General features: G+C 35.6%; 1 protein-coding gene across 1 annotated transcript in view; it reads right to left on the minus strand.

The window, feature by feature from the left end:
• LOC143228817 (locomotion-related protein Hikaru genki-like) overlaps positions 1-25,828 on the minus strand; it is a 65,465-nt gene that overhangs the window by 26,976 nt on the left and 12,661 nt on the right. The window contains exon 2 of the mRNA XM_076460187.1: positions 1,658-1,864. Coding sequence (XP_076316302.1) covers positions 1,658-1,864 — 207 coding nt within the window. The remainder of the gene's footprint in view (positions 1-1,657; positions 1,865-25,828) is intronic.

Raw genomic sequence — 25,828 nt, forward strand, 5'->3', positions numbered from 1 at the left:
CTAACTTGGATTTATTGCAAACAAAGTTTTCTAAATTGCAGATTATTTTATTTCCGGTTTCCTAACGCTAACTTGGATTTGTTGCAAACGAAATTTTCTAAATTGTAGATTACTTTATTTCTGGTTTCCTAACCCTAACTTGGATTTATTGCAAACGAATTTTTTTAAATTGTAGATTACTTTATTTCTGGTTTCCTAACCCTAACTTAGATTTATTGCAAACGAAGTTTTCTAAATTGCAGATTATTTTATTTCCGGTTTCCTAACCCTAACTTGGATTTATTGCAAAAGAAGTTTTTTAAATTACAAATTATTTTTTCCGGTTTCCTAACCCTAACTTGGATTTATTGCAAACGAAGTTCCTCCTTCTTACTTCTGGAGGAAGAAAGGAAATTCAAGTAGTCCTTGATTAAGGAAGTTCAATTAACCCTTCATAAAATATAGTTTATTTATAAAAGCACCCAACTTATAAAGTCATTGTTTTTTTAACTCCACCTTCTAGTTTATAGATTTCGGTTCATTGGTATCAAGTGTGTGTTTTAAACTCTACTTGTCTAATTTATAGATTTCGGTTCCTTGAAATCTACACTTATCTTAACTCACACGTGGTATAACGTGTTATGTTCCCTGATGTATCATACAGAGAAGTGACAGAATAGCCACAACAAGGCCACACACCTCACTTGACGTTATCTCTAACAATGACTTTCAATTAACCAAATCCGCCTCTGATTGGCTAACGGAAAGTAACTCTCAGTATATCGTCATCAGGACCTCTTGTAAGATGGAGAACGAACCAAAAATTAGCATAGTTAGGTTCTCAGTAGACTATAACTTTAAAGTATATGTATACTAAAGACAGATATGTTGGACACTGTATCAGGTAAGAAGGGAACGAATGTTTTAGACAATATATAAAAATGCTTTTTTATTGTTACTAGAGTTTCTAGTATGGACTGAAGGATAAAAACAATTTTCAATTAATACAACAAACAACTCCAGGTAAATGTTGTTTTAATTGAACTGTGTTATTTTAAATCAGTTTGAAAACCTGTGACGTTCATGGACCCTTGAAAAATGCGTAAGCCGAAACGGACTGAAATAATAATACTAATCGAAATTGTTTAAGGCACTCGACTCGTAATCTGAGGGTCGCGGGTTCGAATCCTCGTCACCCCATTTCAGCCGTGGGGGCATTACAATGTAACGGTCAATCCCGCTATTCGTTGGTAGCCCAAGAGTTGGCGGTGGGTGGTGATGACTAGCTGCTTCCCTCTAGTCTTACACTGCTAAATTAGGGACAACTAGCACAGATAGCCCTCATGTAGCTTTGCGCAAAATTCAAACCAAACCAAACCACGCAAATAAATCCACAGTCTGTAACTATATGATAATTATGTCACCAAAGGTTGATGTCTGATAAATGTTTTACTATCTTGACGTGGTCATAAGTTATAGCAATACATCTCTAATAAACGACATACATCTCAAACAATTTATTTGGTCGTTTTTCAGTTACTTAGTACTTCGCCCCCCAGTGGCACAACGGCATATCTGCGGATTCACACATTGTGTAGCTTTGTGCTTAATTTCAAGCCAAAGAAACAAACAGCAGACGTATCACTTCTCGAAGTAATATATAAAAAATAGTCCTCACCCACGTCTATTGTGCAGAGAGGTCCTATCCAAGTTCCATTGAAACACTTAATCTTACACACACGCTTCTGTTCCAATGGACCGATAATACCTAAAAACTGGACCTCGTGAACACCTGTAAACGTTGTTCCTCCTCCAGGTATAACAGAGCCGTTCACAGTGACCTCTGGTGGCACGCAATCTCTGCGGTGCTCTTTCATTTGAAGATCTGAAACAATTGAAAAATATAATTATAGTTAAACCACGAGACCAGGAGTCGTTCGAGATTGTCTTGTTAATTTGTGTTAATTGAAATAAAGGTTTTAAGTGACAGATGAATAAGTAAAGTGATAGATATATAAAATGATAGATCGTGGCAACTTTTTCAGTAGAATAAATCACACCTTTATTACTTTTACGTGTGTATCGTTAGAAAAGATGAATACGGTTTAATGTCTAGTAATTTTAGAATGATAAAAACAGCATTGATACTTTATACAAACAAATATCTTAAAACATGTGGAAAAATTTCACTACATAGAAAATATTTCATTATATAATTTTATAATCATTACGAAACTGACTTACCAACCTTTAATCACGATAAACAAGCCGTTTATTTGTGAAACATGTAGTCACAGTTGTGGATTTCTCATCAGAGTAGTCGATACAATTCGTCTCTAGATACAAAGGTTTTAGCAACGGTTTGTCACAAAGTTTGACAGTCCTGTCTGTAATTTATTCTCTATATTACTAACATTGTCTTATTTAAGTGCTTCATAATTTACGGTCATTTTTATTTCAAATTATCAGGTTGGGTCAAATAAATGGTAGCTGGACAAAAATATTTTAAAACTAACATTTGTGTATCTATCTTGTTGTTAATTTAAGTTATTTTGTAAAGTTTTTGATAAAATAAGTTAAGATAACGTGTTGTAATCAATATTAATTTTTATTTATTGATTAATTCATTTTTAGTAAAAATACTTTATTGGAAATTGTGATTTCTTATGTACGTAAGACTTACAATGTTTACTGAAAACTTGCCAAATTATGTGATGATACGTAAATAGTATTAAGATACGATACTCATATAGTGTTGTTGTATAGCCACAATTTCAGTTCTGAAAAGATTTGGTCGTCAATGAAGACGATTAGTAGATGATTTACATCACAGTGAATAGTCAAATACGACACATGGACAATATAATGAAGGAATGGCCGTGCCATTAAGAGTGAAACCTATTGGCGTATAAGTAACGGTAAGATAGTGTTGGGCGTGGCCCAGTAGTTAACGTGTAGGGCTGCTGAAAGAGAGAATGAAGAATGGATATGTCTTCTGCTGACCGTTATCCGCCCTTTCAACTGTGACACGTTGAAAAAATGTGATAGCCAATCCCACCATTTAGTTAAGAGTAAAAGGGTAAACGGCGGGTACTGTTAAGTGGTTGCCTTGGTTCTGGCAAACAGTTCTAAGTTATGCTCTGTTATGATTAAGCCTTGAAAATGTCAAACGTGTTTAATTAAATATTAAAATTATACATTTGCCTCATTTTTCACTCCTATATTCATTTTTGAATACTAAACAAAACAATTTATACGTTGAAGAAAAGGCTTAAAGGATCAGTGATGTTGAGAAACCCACTTGTTGAGAAATTTATATGCAAAAACGGCTCGTTTGGGTTGAGAAAATATTTTACATAGAAGAGCGAACAACGTTTCGACCTTCTTCGGTCATCGTCAGGTTCACAAAGAAAGAGGTAACTGACCGGAAGCTGACCACATGTTACACAACCACTTTCAAACATGTGGTCAGCTTCCGGTCAGTTACCTCTTTCTTTGTGAACCTGACGATGACCGAAGAAGGTCGAAACGTTGTTCGCTCTTTTATGTAAAATATTTTAAAAAAGGCCTAAAGGATATTCTGTGTTAAGCTGTGAAAAGATATTATTTGAACATAACAATGTTTGTGACATTTTGTATGAGAATTTATTTCTCTTACAACGTTACATTTATCTCTTGAAGCGTATCCAAGGCGTGTTTGTTTCTATGTTTTTTTTAATTTCACGCAAAGCTACACGAGGACCATCTGCGCTAATCGCCCCTAAATTAGCAGTGTAAGACTAAGGCGAAGGCAGCTAGTCGTCACCACCCACCGCTAACACTTAGACTACTCTTTTACTAATGAATAAGGATATTAATCTTAATGTACTCTCTCAATAAAAATAATAAGAATATTAATCTTAATGTACTCTCTCAATAAAGATAATAAGGATATTAATCTTAATGTACTCTCTCAATAAAGATAATGAGGATATTAATCTTAATGTACTCTCTCAATAAATATAATAAGGATATTAACCTTAATGTGCTCTCTCAATAAAGATAATAAGAATATTAATCTTAATGTACTCTCTCAATAAAGATAATAAGAATATTAACCTTAATGTCCTCTCTCAATACAGATAGTAAGGATATTAACCTTAATGTACTCTCTCAATAAACATAATAAAAATATTAACCTCAATGTCCTCTCTCAATAAAGATAATAAAAATATTAATCTTAATGTCCTCTCTCAATAAAAATAATGAGGATATTAATATTAATGTACTCTCTCAATAAAGATAATGAGGATATTAACTTTAATGTACTCTCTCAATAAAGATAATAAGGATATTAATCTCAATGTACTCTCTCAATAAAAATAATAAGGATATTAATCTTAATGTACTCTCTCAATAAAGATAATAAGAATATTAATCTTAATGTACTCTCTCAATAAACATAATAAAAATATTAACCTCAATGTCCTCTCTCAATAAAGATAATAAAAATATTAATCTTAATGTCCTCTCTCAATAAAGATAATGAGGATATTAATATTAATGTACTCTCTCAATAAAGATAATGAGGATATTAATATTAATGTACTCTCTCAATAAAGATAATGAGGATATTAATCTTAATGTACTCTCTCAATAAAGATAATAAGGATATTAACCTTAATGTCCTCTCTCAATAAAGATAATAAAAATATTAACCTGAATGTCCTCTCTTAATAAAGATAATAAGGATATTAATCTTAATGTCCTCTCTCAATAAAGATAATGAGGATATTAATCTTAATGTACTCTCTCAATAAAGATAATAATGATATTAACCTTAATGTCCTCTCTCAATAAAGATAATAAGGATATTAATCTTAATGTACTCTCTCAATAAAGATAATAAGGATATTAACCTTAATGTCCTCTCTCAATAAAGATAATAAGGATATTAATCTCAATGTACTCTCTCAATAAGGATAATAAGGATATTAACCTTAATGTCCTCTCTCAATGAAGATAATAAGGATATTAACCTTAATGTGTTCTCTCAATAAACATAATAAGGATATTAATCTTAATGTACTCTCTCAATAAAGATAATGAGGATATTAATCTTAATGTACTCTCTCAATAAAGATAATAAGGATATTAACCTTGATGTCCTCTCTCAATAAAGATAATAAAAATATTAATCTTAATGTCCTCTCTCAATAAGGATAATAAGGATATTAATCTTAATGTACTCTCTCAATAAATATAATAAGGATATTAACCTTAATGTGCTCTCTCAATAAAGATAATAAGGATATTAATCTTAATGTACTCTCTCAGTAAAGATAATAAGGATATTAATTTTAATGTACTCTCTCAATAAAGATAATAAGGATATTAATCTTAATGTCCTCTCCCAATAAAGATAATAAGAATATTAACCTTAATGTGCTCTTTGAATAAAGATAATAAGGATATTAATCTTAATGTGCTCCCTGAATAAAGATAATAAGGATATTAATCTTAACGTCCTCTCTCAATAAAGATAATAAGGATATTAATCTTAATGTACTCTCTCAATAACGATAATAAGGATATTAACCTTAATGTCCTCTCTCAATAAAGATAATAAGGATATTAATCTTAATGTACTCTCTCAATAAAGATAATAAGGATATTAATCTTAATGTACTCTCTCAATAAGGATATTAACCTTAATGTCTTCTCTCAATAAAGATAATAAGGATATTAACCTTAATGTACTCTCTCAATAAACATAATAAGGATATTAATCTTAATGTACTCTCTCAATAAAGATAATGAGAATATTAATCTTAATGTACTCTCTCAATAAAGATAATCAGGATATTAATCTCAATGTCCTCTCTCAATAAGGATAATAAGGATATTAATCTTAATGTCCTCTCTCAATAAAGATAATAAAAATATTAATCTTAATGTCCTCTCTGAATAAAGATAATAAGGATGTTAATCTCAATGTCCTCTCTCAATAAAGATAACAAGGAAAAATAATCTTAATGTCCTCTCTCAATAAAGATAATAAGGATATTAATCTTAATGTGCTCTCTCAATAAAGATAATAAGGATATTAATCTTAATGTCCTCTCTCAATAAAGATAATGAGGATATTAATCTTAATGTACTCTCTCAATAAAGATAATAAGAATATTAATCTTAATGTACTCTCTCAATAAAGATAATAAGGATATTAATCTTAATGTACTCTCTCAATAAAGATAATGAGGATATTAATCTTAATATACTCTCTCAATAAAGATAATAAGGATATTAATCTTAATGTACTCTCTCAATAAAGATAATAAGAATATTAATCTTAATGTACTCTCTCAATAAAGATAATAAGGATATTAATCTTAATGTTTTCTCTCAATAAAGATAATAAGGATATTAATCTTAACGTACTCTCTCAATAAAGATAATAAGAATATTAATCTTAATGTACTCTCTCAATAAAGATAATAAGGATATTAATCTTAATGTCCTCTCTCAATAAAGATAATAGGAATATTAATCTTAACGTACTCTCTCAATAAAGATAATAAGGATATTAATCTTAATGTACTCTCTCAATAACGATAATAAGGATATTAATCTTAATGTACTCTCTCAATAAATATAATAAGGATATTAATCTTAATGTCCTCTCTCAATAAAGATAATAAGAATATTAATCTTAATGTACTCTCTCAATAAAGATAATAAGGATATTAACCTTAATGTACTCTCTCAATAAAGATAATAAGGATATTAATCTTAATGTCCTCTCTCAATAAAGATAATAAGAATATTAATCTGAATGTCCTCTCTCAATAAAGATAATAAGAATATTAATCTTAATGTACTCTCTCAATAAATATAATAAGGATATTAACCTTAATGTACTCTCTCAATAAAGATAATAAGGATATTAATCTTAATGTCCTCTCTCAATAAAGATAATAAGGATATTAATCTTAATGTACTCTCTCAATAAAGATAATAAGGATATTAATCTTAATGTACTCTCTCAATAAAGATAATAAGGATATTAATCTTAATGTCCTCTCTCAATAAAGATAATAAGGATATTAATCTTAATGTACTCTCTCAATAAAGATAATAAGAATATTAATCTTAATATACTCTCTCAATAAAGATAATAAGGATATTAACCTTAATGTTCTATCTCAATAAAGGTACTGAGGATATAAATCCTGATAATATTGGTGTTCCTATACAATAAAGATATGGAGGATATCAACCCTGAAATCACCCTCAAAATAGATACCAATGACATTAATACTGATATCCTTCCCAGTGAAGGCCCCGGCATGACCAGGTGGTTAAAACATTGGACTTGGAATCCGTCTGTCGTGGGTTCGAATCCCCGTCGCATCAAACATGCTCACCGTTTCAGCCGTGGGGGCGTTATAATGTTACGGTCAATCCCACTATTCATTAGTAAAAGTTGGCGGTGGGTGGTGATGACTAGCTGCTTTCCCTTCTAGTGTTACACTGCTAAATGAGAGACAGCTAGCGCAGATAGTCCTCGTTTATTTGTTTGTTTTGCAAATTGAGCTGCAAATATCAATTCGAATCCAGTCACAGAACGTGCTTGCTCTTTCAGCCCTGAGGGAATTATAATGTGACAATCAATCCCATTTCTCACTGGTGAAAGAGTAACCGGAAAGTTGGTGTTGTGTGGTGTTGACTAGCTTGCCTTCCCTCTAGTCTATCACTTCTAAACCAGGGATGGATAGCTCAGCTCTTCACGAAACTGAAGAAACAGTTGAAGCAAGCTATATGTTCATAAGGAGTTATGTTTTGTTTTTCTATATGCTTGTCGCTGGTAGAACAGCGTAAGTTTACAGACTTATAATGCTAAAATCCGAGATTCGATTCCCCGCGGCGGTCACAGTAGATAGTCCAGTGTATCTTTGCTCTGAAAACCAACCAACAAGACAAACAAATGTATATGTTTTTCTGTAATTAGATTTTCGGAAATTAAAATAAAATATCTTATGACACTTAAGAACTGGCCAATCTGTATTAAAAGTTGCTAAGTTAAATAAAGTTTTAATAATTTTAAAACACGCAATAATTTCTCCCTACTCTGAAAACTGAAGTCCTGCCATTGAATCCGAGTTTAAGTTACATCTGCTGTGCCGCCAAAGTGAAATATTTCCACAAATATAGACCCCCAGTGGTTCAGCGGTATGTCTGCGGACTTACAACGCTAAAAACCGGGTTTCGATATCCGTGGTGGGCAGAGCACTGATAGCCCATTGTGTAGCTTTGTGCTTAATTCAAAACAAGAACAACAACATCCACAAATATATGTATTTCATCACGAAGTACAATTATCCCAATCAATACCAGTGAACGTGTTTCGGTTATTTGTGGACTTAATAATATGACGTTTTTGATACTTGCTACAATATATCGTTATTTCAAAGAACGCATTATGTTCAAGTGCTTTTCAAGTGTAACATGACACCTTAACTGAATAGACTAAAGAATATAACTTATTTATTTAATGTAACTTTTTTTGTTTTTGTATTGGATATTCGTGTAAAGCTGTCTGCATTGATAAACCAGTCGATAATGTTATTATCAGCAAGTTGGTTATTCTTATTGAACTGAAAGTTTTGGCTGTCACTCTTATAACGCACCTTCGGTCCAAAGGATTGTTTGTTTTTTGAATATCGCGCAAAGCTACACGAGAGCTATCTGCACTAGCCGTCCGTAATTTAGCAGTATAAGACTAGAGGGAAGGCAGCTAGTCATCACTACCCATCGCCAACTCTTGGGTTCCTCTTTTACCAACAAGTAATGGGATTGACTGTAACATTACAACGCCCCCATGGCTGAAAGGGCGAGCATGTTTGGTGCGACTGTGATTCAAACCCGCGACCCTCGGATTACAGGTCCAACGCCTTAACCCCCCTGGATCCGCCGGACCTCGGTCCAAAGCAATTAAACGCAGCTGTTTTTTTGTTTTGTTTATTTCGGCAACAGAACACGAATAATGGCTCATGGGTACACAGTCCAACACGCTAACCACTATGCTTCGCCCGAACCTTATATTCTTGTGATCTAAGAATATAAAAGAAAAAACATTATTTGGGGCTGTTTATTTTGAGCTCTTATTGCAATTCATCTCGTAATTTTCATATATGATTTAACCAAATTACAATAATATCTATTTGAGTTATGGCTGCATAATTTTTTCTGTGTATTTGTCTTGTTGTTAAGCGCAGCCCTACACATTGACCAGCAATGTCGTTTATTTCTTGCAATATAACTCAAGAATGAGCCATCTGCAGTATGTAAGTCACTGGGGATCGAACCCCGGACTACTGCTGTAATTCATGCTTCTTTGTTTTTATATACAATTCAACAAAACTAATAATAATAACCGCATAATCTTAGAAACGTACACGAAAAATTTCTTCGGAACAAGCCCGGCACGGCTAGGTGGTTAGGGCACTTGACTCATAATCTGAAGGTCGCGGGTTCGAATCCCCATCACACCAAACGTGCTCGCCCTTTCAGTCGTGGAGTCATTATAATGTGTCGATCAATCCCACTATTCGCTGGTAAAATAGTAGCCCAATAGTTGGCGGTAGGTGGTGATGACTAGCTGTCTTGCCTCTAGTTTTACACTGCTAAATTAGGGACGGCTAGCGCAGATAACCCTCGTGCAGCTTTGCGCGAAATTATAGAAACAAAACAAACAAAACATTATCAGAATTAAAGTAACAATTCACCTTTCAGTTGTTTCTGTTGAACTGTATTATTTAGTTCCAGATATAACATTAACGTCTACAGTATCGACGAGTTAGGAGATGACCATGTTGTATGTCACTCATTACTTCATTCATGTAAATGTTTCATATGATACCATACGGAGATTTCCTTTGTTACCTTCAATATACATACCACTGTGCTGTCAGTAACACGAATTGTGGTCATTACCAGTGGTTCTCAACTGGGCAAATAGTTCATCCAGGGGTCAATGAGACCAGAATCAGGGTGAATTGTCATCGTCAATAACACAATAAATTAAAGAACAAAAACGTCGTTAGTTATTGTTACTTATTCTAGCGCAGATAGTCCTCGTGAAACTTTGCGCGAAAATCAAAAACAATATTGTTACTTATTCTTGTCGTAGTTTGAAAAATACGTTTATTTTTTGTTGTATTCATTCTTGTCGTAGTTTGGAAAATACGTTTATTTTTTGTTGTATTCATTCTTGTCGTAGTTTGGAAAATACGTTTATTTTTTGTTGTATTCATTCTGGTTGTAGTTTGAAAAATACGTTTATTTTTGTTGTATTCATTCTGGTTGTAGTTTGAAAAATGCGTTTATTTTTTGTTGTATTCATTCTGGTTGTAGTTTGAAAAATGCTTTTTTTGTTGTATTCATTCTGGTTGTAGTTTGGAAAATGCGTTTATTTTTTGTTGTATTCATTCTGGTTGTAGTTTGAAAAATACGTTTATTTTTTTTTGTATTCATTCTTGTCGTAGTTTGGAAAATACGTTTATTTTTTGTTGTATTCATTCTGGTTGTAGTTTGGAAAATGCGTTTATTTTTTGTTGTATTCATTCTAGTCGTAGTTTGAAAAATACGTTTATTTTTTGTTATATTCATTCTGGTTGTAGTTTGGAAAATGCGTTTATTTTTTGTTGTATTCATTCTGGTTGTAGTTTGAAAAATGCTTTTATTTTTTGTTGTATTCATTCTGGTTGTATTTTGGTGTATCTATTTATGTCATAACCAATAATTTTATATTTGAATTCAGTTAGCCATGTGTAGTGAAACACTTTACGGTGGTGAATAATATTGGAAAATGTTTTGAAATACTAGTCTAGACGATAATATAAAAGTAATTGTTAATTAGGTTTGTTGTCAATTAGGCAGTAATTGTTAATTATGTTTGGCTATTTCATAGTTGTTCTATAGTTCAACCAATAAGGCTAATTCATTAGTTAATGTTTTTATTGTAGAAAATGTAACAGATTGCGAAGTAAAATCAAATAATTATAAAGAAACGTAACTTATTGCGTGAATTTAGATCAAATTTTCAACCGAGTATTTTGTTCTTTGCAAAATCATCCAGTCTTCGTTAAAATGCAGTTATTTGGACCTAATTCCTGGTACAGTACTGTCTGTTGTATTTCCATATACATAATACGCAGGGTGTGGAAGGAACTTGGTGTAAGGGGTTTGTTAGATGCGTTCGGGGTTACATATAAACCTTGTCTTGTTTTTTGCGTTTTGTGGTTTTTAGGGGTGTGTTCGCGTTCTTTAGCACTACTACGCCCCCTATAAAAGGATCTTCACCAAATTCGGTATTGAGGTTCAATTGGTCCACGAAAAGATACATAAAAATTTTCAGGTTTGAATTTTTTGTTTTGCCATTTTTATGTGCGTTCTTGGTTGTTGTTGTTTTTTTACAATTATATAACAGGAAAACAACTTTTGCATGTCCTAATACAGTGGTTTCCAACATTTTTATGCCCCGCACCCCTAAAAAAATTCTACTATGTTCTCGCACCCCTCACAGTAATTATTTATTTAAGAATAAAGGTGAAGGTGGCCAAAACCATTGTTATCTAGCACCCCCTGGAACGCTATCTCGTACCCTCAAGAGGTGCGAGCGCCCCTGGTTGGGAACCACTGCCCTAATATAACCTTTTATTAATCATTAATTTACGTAATTTTCATCCAGAGGACGGGTACTCCAGCTTGTTTAACAATATGTTGTTTTTAATGTAAAAATTCGTATTCGAACACTCCGCATACATACTGCACAACTGGAAATCACGTGATGGTAGGTAATAGCTGTTCCAGATGTGACATACTGACGCCATAGTTATGAAGTGGTAGGCGTGGCACAACTATCGAAATGAAAGTGTGGGCGTAATAAAGTTGAAAAAGTACGATAATTCTAGTCATTAAGTGTATTAATCACTTAGTAGCACATTTGTCAACAAAGGTAAAGCATGAGAGATGTGGACTGATAATACTAGGTTCTCGCTGAAAACGCTACTTTGTCTGTGGATGTGTTGTAAGACTCACAAGCAACTGTTCACTCGGTTCAACTCCGAAAATAGCCCTTTTGGCGGGGGTCATTTGTGACCATTTGTATTCCCATTGGTCAGTGCTTCAAAATGACGGGCTGCTAAACATGAGGTATAGAGGTCTCTAACTAGTCTTTTACTTCAGGTTAAAAGCACCAATACCAGTTTTGGTGAAGGGTAACCACGTGATTTAGACACACTAGACTCCTGTTTCATGACCTGGGATAACAACGATTTTGTTTTTAATATTTGCAAGAGTGGAAAGGAAAACTGTGAAGGAGAAATAATAAAAGAATTGGTTTGAATTTCGCGTAAAGCTATCCGCAATATCCGTCCCTAATTCAGCAGTGTAAGGCTAGAGGGAAGGCAACTAGTCACCAACACCCAACATTAACTCTTGGGCTACTCTTTAACCAACGAATAGTGGGATTGGCCGTCACATTATAACGCCCCCAAGGCTGAAAGGGCGAGCATATTTGGTGGGACGGATATTCGAACCCCTGATCTTCACATTACGGATCGAGTGCTTTAACCACTTGGCCATCCAGAGCCGCAATAAAAGGAAGAAAAAAACATACGTATTGAATACTTCCTAACGGTTAAGTGTTGCTTGGAATAAAATTATAAAATATAATTATTGAGTCTGGCACTTTCACATTCCAGATCCTGTTCGCATTAGCATTAGGATTGAAGGATTTTTTTTTACCGAGTTAAAAGTGGATCCTTCATTAATTTGTAAGTATTCACATGTGCCGCATAGTTTGTTACCAAGAATGTTCACAGACAAATATTCCGGATCGTCTGTTACCAGAAACGTTACCAGTCGTATCTTTCGACTTAAACTCTGAACGCGCTAAAAGTTTGTAAGTTGTGTCTCTGCTTCAGACTGATTTTGATTTGGTTATAATACTACGATATTTTGTGCTGAACGCATAGAATATTTTGACATGATATGGGTTGTTTGTTTGTTTGTTGTGAATTTCGCGCAAAGCTACACGAGGGCTATCTGCACTAGCCGTCCCTAATTTAGCAGTGTAAGACTAGAGGGAAGGCAGCTAGTCTCACCACCCACCGCCAACTCTTGAGCTACTCTTTTACCAACGAATAGTGGGATTGGCCGTCACATTATAATGCCCCCACGGCTGAAAGGGCGAGCATGGTTATAATACTACGATATTTTGTGCGGAACGCATAGAATATTTTGACATGATATGGTTTGTTTGTTTGTTTGTTGTGAATTTCGCGCAAAGCTACACGAGGGCTATCTGCACTAGCCGTCCCTAATTTAGCAGTGTAAGACTAGAGGGAAGGCAGCTAGTCTCACCACCCACCGCCAACTCTTGGGCTACTCTTTTACGAATGAATAGTGGGATTGGCCGTCACATTATAATGCCCCCACGGCTGAAAGGGCGAGCATGTTTCGGTGCGACCAGGATTCGAACCCGCGACCCTCGAATTACGAGTCGAACGCCTTAACACGCTTGGCCATGCCAGGCCCGACATGATATGGATTGTATGAAATAACAATAACGATTTTTGTTTGTTCATTTCCTTATATCTTTGTATGAGTTTCTTTATTTCTGACGTGAAATTTAATTATTTTGATAACAACACCATTTCTTAGCTAGTGGTGATTCACTGAAAATCTTCTGTTGTCTTTATCTTTTGATTTCGTTATCAGATACAGTCTCTCTCTATATATATATATTTCTTTTTGAGGCGACACGACATAAAGTTGAACTACTAAAGACCATCAGTGGCTAAGCAACAGACATCTGTAGAAATATTTTGACTTACTTATTAGTACATCCATAATTAACAACTCACTATCATTCATTCCGAAGCCCAGCCCGGCATGGCTAGGTAGTTAAAGCACTCGACTCGTAATCCGAGGGTCACGGGTTCGAACTCCAGTCTCACCACACATGTTCGCCCTTTCAGCCGCGGGGTTGTTATAATGTGACGGTCAATTCGTTGGTAAAAGAGTAGCTCAAGAGTAGCTAAATTAGGGACGGCTAGCACAAATAGCCCTCGAGTAGCTTTGCGCGAAATTCAAAAACAAACAAAAGTTTTCATCCTCTCCAGAGGTTACTGATGTTATTATACTCTAAGCCTTTGAACAGCACCTTAGACGCCTGAATTGACAATGCCATTAACACTGTTTTTGTTATAACAATCTTCCAGTTTGTAAAATATATAACCACACCCCTTTGGTGCGTTTATATAATTGCATTTGCTGATTCGGTGTTGGTTTATTTGCTTCGAATTTCGTGTAAATCTACTCTAGGGCTATGTACGCTAGCCGACCTTAATGATAGATTAAGGGAGGCTACTAGTCACCAACACCCATCGACAACTTACTCGGCTTCCTTTTCACCGACAAATAGTGGGATTGGCCGTCACCTTATAACGCCCCAATAGAGGAAAGTGAGAACATGTTCAATGAAGGGATTCGAACCCAGACCCTCAGATTGTGAATTTCGCGCCCTAACCGCCAGGACATGTCAAACCTAACCATCAAATCGCACTGATTCGGAGACACAGAAACGAATTTGACCAAACGTTCCAGCTATAAATAAGTTCTGTTAAAAAAAAAAAAAGTACTCATAATTATAACATAAAACAACCTTACAAAAATGTCTTATGACGGATATTTAATAAGATATCCGCTTTCGGAAGATCACGCAGCAATGCGTCGAAATCCACGTTAAATATTAGTATAACTCAATTTCGAAATAAAGTTTTCCAATACTGCCGTTGTCATATTAGGCTTGTTGTCTTTATTTGTGTATATGTGGTTGATTGTAAGGCGCTATGTATTTCTAAACATCTGGATCAAGGTTTGAAAATATAAAAAAGAAATTCTAGTGTTATTGTTATCTACTTCTTAGATGTAACGTGTGTTTCTGTGTCTGTATTATACAAAAGCGTGAAACCGGAATTGCATTCTTCCATATGAATGGTATTTTATGCGCACATAGGATAAACCTCAGGTCGAAGACCACTATCGTACAGGTATAACTATCCATAATTTTGAGCTAATGACCAAAAGAAAAGAAACCAGTCAGAAGCATTCACTGTCCAAGGGCTTTGTAGAGCGATTTGAATTGAATAACGGGACTAACTGTCACTTTTATAATGCACTCACAGCTAGAAGTACGGAGCGTGCTCAGTTGCATCACGTCTCGAACCCTGAACCCTTCGATATTCAGACCAGCACGTTAACCACTGTACCATGCCTAGCCCTACAATACAATAATTGAGCAGTAACATATGAACTTATTGTCACCTCTTCTGTGATTGATGTCAAATTCTACTAATTGATTAGAGTAGCCCAAACATTGGCAATGGATGATGTTGACTAGTTGCTTCCCCTTTAGTCTATCGGTTCAGAATTAGAACGGCCAGACTTAGACTGCCACCAATATCCAAAAACAAATAAACATTCTGAACGAGCTGAAAAAAAAACCAGTTTGTGAAAGTGTTAAGTACGAATGATTCTTTACTTGCCAGTTGTTTGAGGTTAGTATATAACACAAATTATAATCTTAAAAAAACATCGCATTTGCTTTCGTGTTATTCAAAACTAAATCGAGCTTTATTAAAACGAATAGTGATTGTTTGATGTAAGCCTGCAGACCTACGATGCTAAGAAATCTGGGTTCAATACCCATGGCGGGCAGAGCACAATAGCCCATTACGAAGATTTGTTCTTAATAACAAATCCCCCGTTGGAACAGCGGTAAGCCTACGGATTTACAACGCTAAATAGTCAGGGGCTGAATTCCCCTCGGTAGGCTCGGCCCGATGTGGCTTTGCTGTAAGAAAACACACACACACTCTTAACAACAAATTAAGAAATGAAACCCCTCTAGACAACTGAGCTTGGAAATTCATGGAGTATTTTACGAACACTATAACCGACAACAACCAAACCAATAACTTATTTTAAAAACTGAGTCAGATACCAGTATCTTATTAATACGTTATTAGATCGAACAGGATTACACCGTATTCCCAACCTTAGATACAGAAACTTTGTAAGCGCTCATTTCGGTCGGTTTTAAGGGCTAATTTGCTGTGAAATCCAACAGATATTGCATTACATTGGAGCTGGGCTTTGAAGTGACGAGTTTTTCTCGCTTGAGACAGAACAGCGTTTCGTTATATGCTAATCTCACTGTTTCTGATATGAATAAAAAAAAACACGTGGATATTTGTATCTCAAGACGGCTGGTATGGGTATTAAAACTTTTATTAAAATACAGAACAACGTTTCGACCTTCTTAGGTTATTTTCAGGTTAACAAAGAACCTGAGAAACGTTGTTCTCTACTCTATTTTAATACAAGTTTTAATACCCATACCAGCTGTCTTGAGATACATTGTTACTTCAGATGGGTTTCTCGTCATCACGAGTGGATATTACCTAACTGGTCGTGGACCCGGCATGGCCAAGCGTGTTAAGGCGTTCGACTCGTAATCCGAGGGTCGCCGGACCAAACATGGTCGCCCTTTCAGCCGCGGGGGCGTTACAAAGTTACGGTCAATCCCACTATTCATTGGTAAAAGAGTAGCCCAAGAGTTGGCGGTGGGTGGTGATGACTAGCTGCCTTCCCTCTAGTCTTACACTGCTAAATTTGGGACGGCTAGCGCAGATAGCCCTCGAGTAGCTTTGCACGAAATTAAAAAAACAAAAAAACCAACAAACAAACTTACTGGTCGAATTAACTTTAAAACATGAACGAAACCACTCGATGTGACTGCTCACTGTACATGAATTTTTATACACCAAATGATATGATTAACAACGAAAAAGAATTTGGTGAGTAGATTTGACCAAGAAATGACCAATGAGATAAAACAAGGATTGAAAAACGTTTTCATTTCATAGAGTTTTAAAAATGCAAGTTTTTTGTTGAATTCCGCGCAAAGCTACTCAAGAGTCGTCTGCGTTAACCGTCCCTAATTTTGAAGTGATAAACTAGATGGAAGACAAGTAATCAATACCACCCACCGCTAACTCGTGTGCTACTGTAATCGAGAGGTGTTTGACGGTTACTCTTATAACTGTGGAATGCTTTTGTTTTGTTTTGGTGATAACAGGACGCGAAATATGTGGTCTCACATTCTCGTCTCCTGAGTGGGACAACAGTTAATCTCTGGATTTACAAAGCTAAAAACCAAAGTTTGGATTCTCCTCGGTGGACATCGCAGATAGCCCGATTTGGCTTTGCTATAAGAAACACGCAGACACTCAGTTCCTATCTCCGTTGGCTTACGAACCACTGGGTTGCGATGGACCCGAATCTATTATAGAGATAAAGTGGATTTCCTAAGCAAAAAGATTTGTTCCAACAAAATTTGTGTCTTGTTAACTTGAATACCTCACAGTTTCATTTAATATTCGTTTAATTTATTGAGTTTATGTACATGTATAATTAGGGTATACACTTCACATCTAAATCTAATGATTCATTAGTTATTCAATGTTCCTAGCCCCCAGTGGCACAGCGGAATGTCTGCAGACTTACAGTGCCAGAAACCTGGTTTCGATACCAGTGGTGGGCAGAGCACAGATATCCCACTGCGTAGCCTTGTGCTTGACTTCAAATAAACAATGTTCCTAAACAATTGTCCCTCGCTGGTACAGCGGTAAGTCTACGGATTTACAACGCTAAAATCAGGGGTTCGATTCCTTTCTATGGACTCATCAGATATCCCGACGTGGCTTTACTATAAGAAAACACACACATCCTAAAGAATGAGCCCCTTGTGGATCGTTGTTAAATTTACGAAATTGCAAATCTAAACTCCAGGGCTAAACTCCACCCTGCGCAGAGTGCTCATTTTGTAGCACTGTGCTAAAAACATACAAAAGAACATCAATATCCTCACCGATTGTTTTGAAACTTTTCAAAAAAATCACGAACACACGAAGAAAATACAATATGTTAAAAATATCCAATCAGCAGAAGAGACGTCACTAAAGTAACCTCAAAATAATTGAACATGCATTTTAAAATTATTATCACTGGTGTCCACCTAGTTTTTATTATGTTAACTTACTTTTGTAATTAAAAAAAATTAAAGTAAAACGTAATTTTCTGGTCAGCCCTGAATGATTTATGTGTAATTCCCAGAATTCTAAGGAGAACCATTTACCCAAAACGGATAAAAGCCTTATAACTACACAGACTGGAAACATATATTAATATATTTATTTTGTATTCATGAAAAAGCTACATAAACGTTAATAAACATTTTTGACAAGAAAAAAAATTTACGAGACCATTATGTTCTAGATTAAACGAACCCATGTTTTAGTGTACTCTTACATTTAACATGGCTCAGGCTAGAAAATGACTTTATTAAATGTCGTCGTGTCTGAACAGAAAGCTGTACGTGGTTATCCTTGGTGAGATATGCGAATTTTTTTACACCTGCATTAGTCGTATTTTATCTTACACCTGTTTCGTCTTTATGATAACTGACTATAATTTTTAATTGTTACTGTTATGTTACATATTGCTCTATCGACGCCCTACCCACATCAGGGAATCGAACCCCGAATTTGAGCATTGTACATTCATAAACTTATGGGTAAATCGCCGGGAGTTTTTCTTTGTTGAAAACAAAGATAGGCAACAAGCTATCAGTGTTCTGCCCACAACGGGTATCGTTTATTTGTTTTTTTGAATTTCGCGCAAAGCTACACGAGGGCTATCTGCGCTAGCCGTCCCTAATTTAGCAGTATAAGACTAGAGGGAAGGCAGCTAGTCATCACCACCCACCGCCAACTCTTGGGCTACTCTTTTACCAACTAATAGTGGGATTGGCCGTCACATTATAACGCCCCCACGGCTAAAAGAGCGAGCATGTTTGGTATGATGAGGATTCGAACCTGCGACCCTCAGATTACGAGTCGAACGCCTTAACCCACCTGACCATGCCGGGCCAACGGGTGTCAAAACTCAGTTTTTTAGTATTATAAGCCTAGTATTATAAACACTGTGGCACTAAGGTGCCCTAGAGGAAGAAATTCTCAGTAATTCTGGTTTAGAATAAACGTTTAGTCGCGATACATTTAGGCTTAGCTATTCATCTTAAACACGAGAAGCTCTGGACCAGGAAGGATCTTCATTCACAAGAGGTTCGATCGTTTCGCTGCACATAGGTTAGAACAAGAAACGATCGTTCCACCTCTGAAGGGTAGACAAAATACAAGCATTCGAATCAATTTATTCATAGAACCAGAAATCGTGCTGTCATGAAATCGAAACATTTTCTGGTGTATGCTAAATAATAAATTACTTTTCAATATCAGAAAACCAAAGATAAAATCTTAGTTTTAACAAAATATAGAAGAGATTAAAACTTTGACAGAAGTGAACTGGCCATCACATAAGTTTCTATGTGAAACTTATGCCCCTCGAGATGGGCACTGAAAAGCTGGCTAGTTCTTTTAGCGCAATTAAAACATGAGAGAATCTCTTAAAATATACAACGCGGCAGAAACGAAGCATTCATTTTAAAGACAGCTGATGTCTTAATTAACCTTTCAGTTAAAGCAGAGGACAGTATACGAGTAGAACCGGTTGTCAAAAAAACTAGTTCTTGTTAAGACAGTGCGTGGCTGTTGAACATATATTAAACAAATCACTTTATGAGAAAGTCGATAGAAACAGTCTTCGTACGCTGTATAAAGTAGCTAGGAAATTGAGTTTTCAAGAGAGTCATCATTGCCTAGTCAGCTTAGAAATGAAGCTTGCGTGTAATAAGAGTTCATAATTAACTACTACAGACTTCCTTCAAAAACCGTGCATTTTGAACGTTGGCCTGCGGAGTTTGAAAAGGATCAAACTGAAAGAAGGCCTTTGTATATTAAATGAAACATAAAACACGTAGAATCACGAAGGAAAAGAAAGAAAACTACTGTGTATTTGATGAGAAATAGCTGAATGTCTGGATGTTTGATAAAACTGAAACAGTTTTAGACGAAAGGGCTTAGTGTTTTACTTGTAGATGACTTATATTCCTGGATATCACTTCTATAAGCTTTCCTTGTTGAGTCCTAGTCCAAAATTTGAGTGTTTTTTTGTTTGTTTGTTTAGGAATTTCGCACAAAGCTACTCGAGGGCTATCTGTGCTAGCCGTCCCTAATTTAGCAGTGTAAGACTAGAGGGAAGGCAGCTAGTCATCACCACCCACCGCCAACTCTTGGGCTACTCTTTTACCAACGAAAAGTGGGATTGAGCGTCACATTATAACGCCCCCACGGCTGGGAGGGCGAGCATGTTTGGCGCGACTCGGGCGCGAACCCGCGACCCTCAGATTACGAAGTACACGCCTTAACGCGCTAGGCCATGCCGGGCCCCATGTTTTTTTTGTTGTTTTTTTTTTCATCAAACGTTTCAACCTTAGTTGTAACGTAATTATTTTGTTTTAGAATTTTGGCGCAAATTTACACTAAGACCTATCAGCGCTGGCTATCCCTAATTTTGAGTTGATACAGAAAAGGGAAGGCAGCTAGTAGACAGCACAGTACCCACCGCCAACCCTTAGACTACTCTCGTCTGGTCGACTAGTGGGTTTTGATCACAACTCTTATAACGCACCTACAGCTGTAAAATGCAAGACGCATTTTGTATGGTAACTGGAAGCGAATATTAGGCCCGTTGATCTATAGTCCTACACGCTAACAATTGGGCCACACCCAGCCCTTGAAGGTAATATTTTGTTAATATTTGCCTTTTTCCACTAACTTTTTTTTTCGTTCAGAAAACTTGTATAGGGCTATTTTTGTTCCCAACAAAAAATTCGACTCCAGCTAGCCAAAAGTTTTGAGAAGTGGGCAAAATTATACAATAAAGTACAACGAAGGCTTCGAATATTTTTGTCTCTTTAAATCTACTTTCACTACAACGTTACTACTTTACACACGGACTTATTAAAAAAAACTTACTATATTAATTGACAAATAATTATTTTAGTTTATTGAACACACTTCACTAAAAATACGATTTTTTGTTTGTAAAAAACTTATAATGTTAACTAAAATACTGACAAATTTTCTAAAGATAAACACACTATACTGATAGTTAGAAGCATTATATCTATAAAATATTTAAACGAATATAAAGCGGTTACGAGGTCATTCAAATTGACCGAGCTTGTGTTGAGAGAGGTAATTGCTTAAAATATAATAACAGGAAAAAAAATCAATAAATCACGTTACAGTTACAAAACCTGCAGTACTGAATAACAGGAAATATGTACATGACAAAAAAAAATAGGTGACTATAGCAACCAAAAGTCAAATAACCATTCCAAACAGAAAAGCGTGAAATTCATGTTAAACTATTGAGATATAAAGGACTCAAGAGCTATAAGCACTTAAGCCTTGAATAAATTTAATTAAAATTCAGTGTTACCCAATAAAAAAACAACAAGCAAACTGAAATTAATAACTAAGCTTCGACAACTAAATCATTCTTTTACATAAAAAAAACAACAAAAACATGGTGCAAAGAAGTTTTAGGGAAATCGATACGCAAATAAAACTTTAAATTAAATTATAAAATCTTTACACATGTTCAGACACCTGTGAATTGAAAATCATTTTAAAAGTTTTTTTTAATATAATTTTTCCATAGCCTTCGAAACGACTTAACTATTATTCTTGTTAACAAAGCAGGCTTATAACAATACTTATAACAATATTGAGCGAACAAACGAAGTGAGTAAAATATTAATACCTGCAAACATGTTAACTGTTCGAACTAATAACACTTATAACAATGCTAACTAATTAAACTAATAATATATGCAACAATATGGACTAATCAAACTACTCCTTTGACAGCTAAATATAAACTCTATATCTACATTTTGTAATGACAGATGAGCTAAGCACCTAGCCTAACAAAAATATAATTTACGTACAGTTAAAATCTAATAATCAAATACAGTCGTTAAGCCTTAAATAGATTTTGTGTTTTTTTCAGGCTTCCCTCACAGTACCATACAGGAGTTATTTGTGCTGGATATAAAAGCAGCTTGGGCTTTTCTTATTTGAGAAGGAATTTGATCGTAGAGTTTTGTCGCCTCACGTTTCTAATATGCAGAGCGAGAATTTTTGCGGTAACGGAACTCGAACACTAAATCATCTGATTCACAGTCCGATTTAAGTCAAATGATGATATTAACAAGTATTATCTGTTGCTTTTGAAACGCAACCTCTTTTTTTTTAAACTATTAAATAAAACATTTATTATTATTTCTAAACGATAAATACATCAAGTTTCTTTTGTTCTTATAATAAAGCCACGTCGGGCTCTCTGCTGTGCCAACCGAGGGGAACGAACCTCTTATTTTAGCGTTGTAAATCCGTAGACTTACCGCTGTGCCAGCAGAGGACTCTTTTTTTATTTTATAAAATATGCTGTAAACTTTGTTTGTTTGTTTAGAATTAAGCACAAAGCTACACAAAAGGTTATCTGTTCTCTGCTCACCACATGTATCGAAATCCGGTTTCTAGCAGTGTGAGTTCGCTGTGCCAATAGAGGGTTAAATACTTCGAAGTTAACTATAGTAGAAAACTAAGATTTCTTGTGAAGAATATTATTTCCACAACGCTAAAAGCGAGAGGCGTCGCTGTGCGCTGACAGACAGGGACCTTCTCCACATTTTATTTAATATTATCCCGAATCCAAATTTGGTGTCTTGAAAAATCAAAATAGAAAAACGTGATGGATATCACATTGAAACGCCAAAAAATTCCAGTCTTTATGCGTCTGGGCCTCAAATCTGTTAAGTACCTAACAGCATAAATATTTGAAACTACTAAACGAAACAAAAGAAACTTTTCTGAAACGACTAGTTTTCTGATCATAAAAAAAACTGCACGAGACTTTTTAACGTGAAAGAATAGAAAGCGTAAATACTTTTAAACAATGATTTATATCACAAAGAAAACAGTTTTGGGCTTCAGAAGACGTGCTTTTAGGCCTAACATTTCGTACACAAATTCCGTAAGCTGCAGAGGTTTATTTTCCCAATTCCCCTGAGTTTGTTTCATTTGGATTCGAAATTACAAATATGTAAAAATAGAATTTGAAAAATATGTATTTTGTCCACCACAAGCTGCTGCCAAAGAGGCCTTTCTCAGTTCCAGAACTCGTCGGTTTGTCTGTAGGATGAGAGATAAAAGTTTACATCACAAGCATTAGGTGTACTGATCTCAAAGTTTGGCCCATTAAACTGTGACTTTTCAAGTCGTACTCTTAGCAATACCTAATAGCAACGCAATAGAAACATTTTCACAGGGTTTATTATGTTTACGTCACGTTACCACGGCAACGCCAATATGCGACTCAAGGCATAATGGACAGAAATTGACTATTTGTTTTACAATTCTGATGAGCTGGTTCTACTAGTGAGCAATAAGTCACAGTTGGTTCTACTAGTGAGCAACTGTAATGAACACGTGCCAAGATAATAAGTCACAGTTGGTTCTACCAGTGAGCAACTGTAACAAACACGTGCCAAGATAATAAGTCACAGTTATTTCTACAAGTGAGCAACTGTAATGAACACGTGCCAAGATAATAAATCACAGTTGGTTCTACCAGTGAGCAACTGTAATGAACACGTGCCAAGATAATAAGTCACAGTTGGTTCTACCAGTGAGTAACTGTAATGAACACGTGCCAAGATAATAAGTAACAGTTGGTTCTACTTGTGAGCAACTGTAATGAACACGTGCCAAGATAATAAGTCACAGTTGGTTCTACCAGTGAGTAACTGTAATGAACACGTGCCAAGATAATAAGTCACAGTTGGTTCTACTTGTGAGCAACTGTAATGAACACGTGCCAAGATAATAAGTCACAGTTGGTTCTACTTGTGAGTAACTGTAATGAACACGTGCCAAGATAATAAGTCACAGTTGGTTATACTTGTGAGCAACTGTAATGAACACGTGCCAAGATAATAAGTCACAGTTGGTTCAACTTGTGAGTAACTGTAATGAACACGTGCCAAGATAATAAGTCACAGTTGGTTCTACTTGTGAGTAACTGTAATGAACACGTGCCAAGATAATAAGTCACAGTTGGTTCTACTTGTGAGTAACTGTAATGAACACGTGCCAAGATAATAAGTCACAGTTGGTTCTACTTGTGAGCAACTGTAATGAACACGTGCCAAGATAATAAGTCACAGTTGGTTCTACCAGTGAGCAACTGTAATGAACACGTGCCAAGATAATAAGTCACAGTTGGTTCTACTTGTGAGCAACTGTAATGAACACGTGCCAAGATAATAAGTCACAGTTGGTTCTACCAGTGAGCAACTGTAATGAACACGTGCCAAGATAATAAGTCACAGTTGGTTCTACTTGTGAGCAACTGTAATGAACACGTGCCAAGATAATAAGTCACAGTTGGTTCTACTTGTGAGCAACTGTAACAAACACGTGCCAAGATAATAAGTCACAGTTGGTTCTACCAGTGAGCAACTGTAATGAACACGTCCCAAGATAATAAGTCATAGTTGGTTCTACTTGTGAGCAACTGTAACAAACACGTGCCAAGATAATAAGTCACAGTTGGTTCTACCAGTGAGCAACTGTAATGAACACGTGCCAAGATAATAAGTCACAGTTGGTTCTACTTGTGAGCAACTGTAACAAACACGTGCCAAGATAATAAGTCACAGTTGGTTCTACCAGTGAGCAACTGTAATGAACACGTGCCAAGATAATAAGTCACAGTTGGTTCTACCAGTGAGCAACTGTAATGAACACGTGCCAAGATAATAAGTCACAGTTGGTTCTACCAGTGAGCAACTGTAACAAACACGTGCCAAGATAATAAGTCACAGTTGGTTCTACTTGTGAGTAACTGTAATGAACACGTGCCAAGATAATAAGTCACAGTTGGTTCTACTTGTGAGTAACTGTAATGAACACGTGCCAAGATAATAAGTCACAGTTGGTTCTACTTGTGAGCAACTGTAATGAACACGTGCCAAGAATTTAAGTCACAGTTGGTTCTACTTGTGAGCAACTGTAACAAACACGTGCCAAGATAATAAGTCACAGTTGGTTCTACCAGTGAGCAACTGTAATGAACACGTGCCAAGATAATAAGTCATAGTTGGTTCTACTTGTGAGCAACTGTAACAAACACGTGCCAAGATAATAAGTCACAGTTGGTTCTACCAGTGAGCAACTGTAATGAACACGTGCCAAGATAATAAGTCACAGTTGGTTCTACTTGTGAGCAACTGTAACAAACACGTGCCAAGATAATAAGTCACAGTTGGTTCTACCAGTGAGCAACTGTAATGAACACGTGCCAAGATAATAAGTCACAGTTGGTTCTACCAGTGAGCAACTGTAATGAACACGTGCCAAGATAATAAGTCACAGTTGGTTCTACCAGTGAGCAACTGTAACAAACACGTGCCAAGATAATAAGTCACAGTTGGTTCTACTTGTGAGTAACTGTAATGAACACGTGCCAAGATAATAAGTCACAGTTGGTTCTACTTGTGAGTAACTGTAATGAACACGTGCCAAGATAATAAGTCACAGTTGGTTCTACTTGTGAGCAACTGTAACAAACACGTGCCAAGATAATAAGTCACAGTTGGTTCTACCAGTGAGCAACTGTAATGAACACGTGCCAAGATAATAAGTCACAGTTGGTTCTACCAGTGAGTAACTGTAATGAACACGTGCCAAGATAATAAGTCACAGTT

This window comes from Tachypleus tridentatus, chromosome 10 (genome assembly GCF_004210375.1).
Source record: "Tachypleus tridentatus isolate NWPU-2018 chromosome 10, ASM421037v1, whole genome shotgun sequence".
In the NCBI taxonomy this organism is placed as follows: Eukaryota; Metazoa; Arthropoda; class Merostomata; order Xiphosura; family Limulidae; genus Tachypleus; species Tachypleus tridentatus.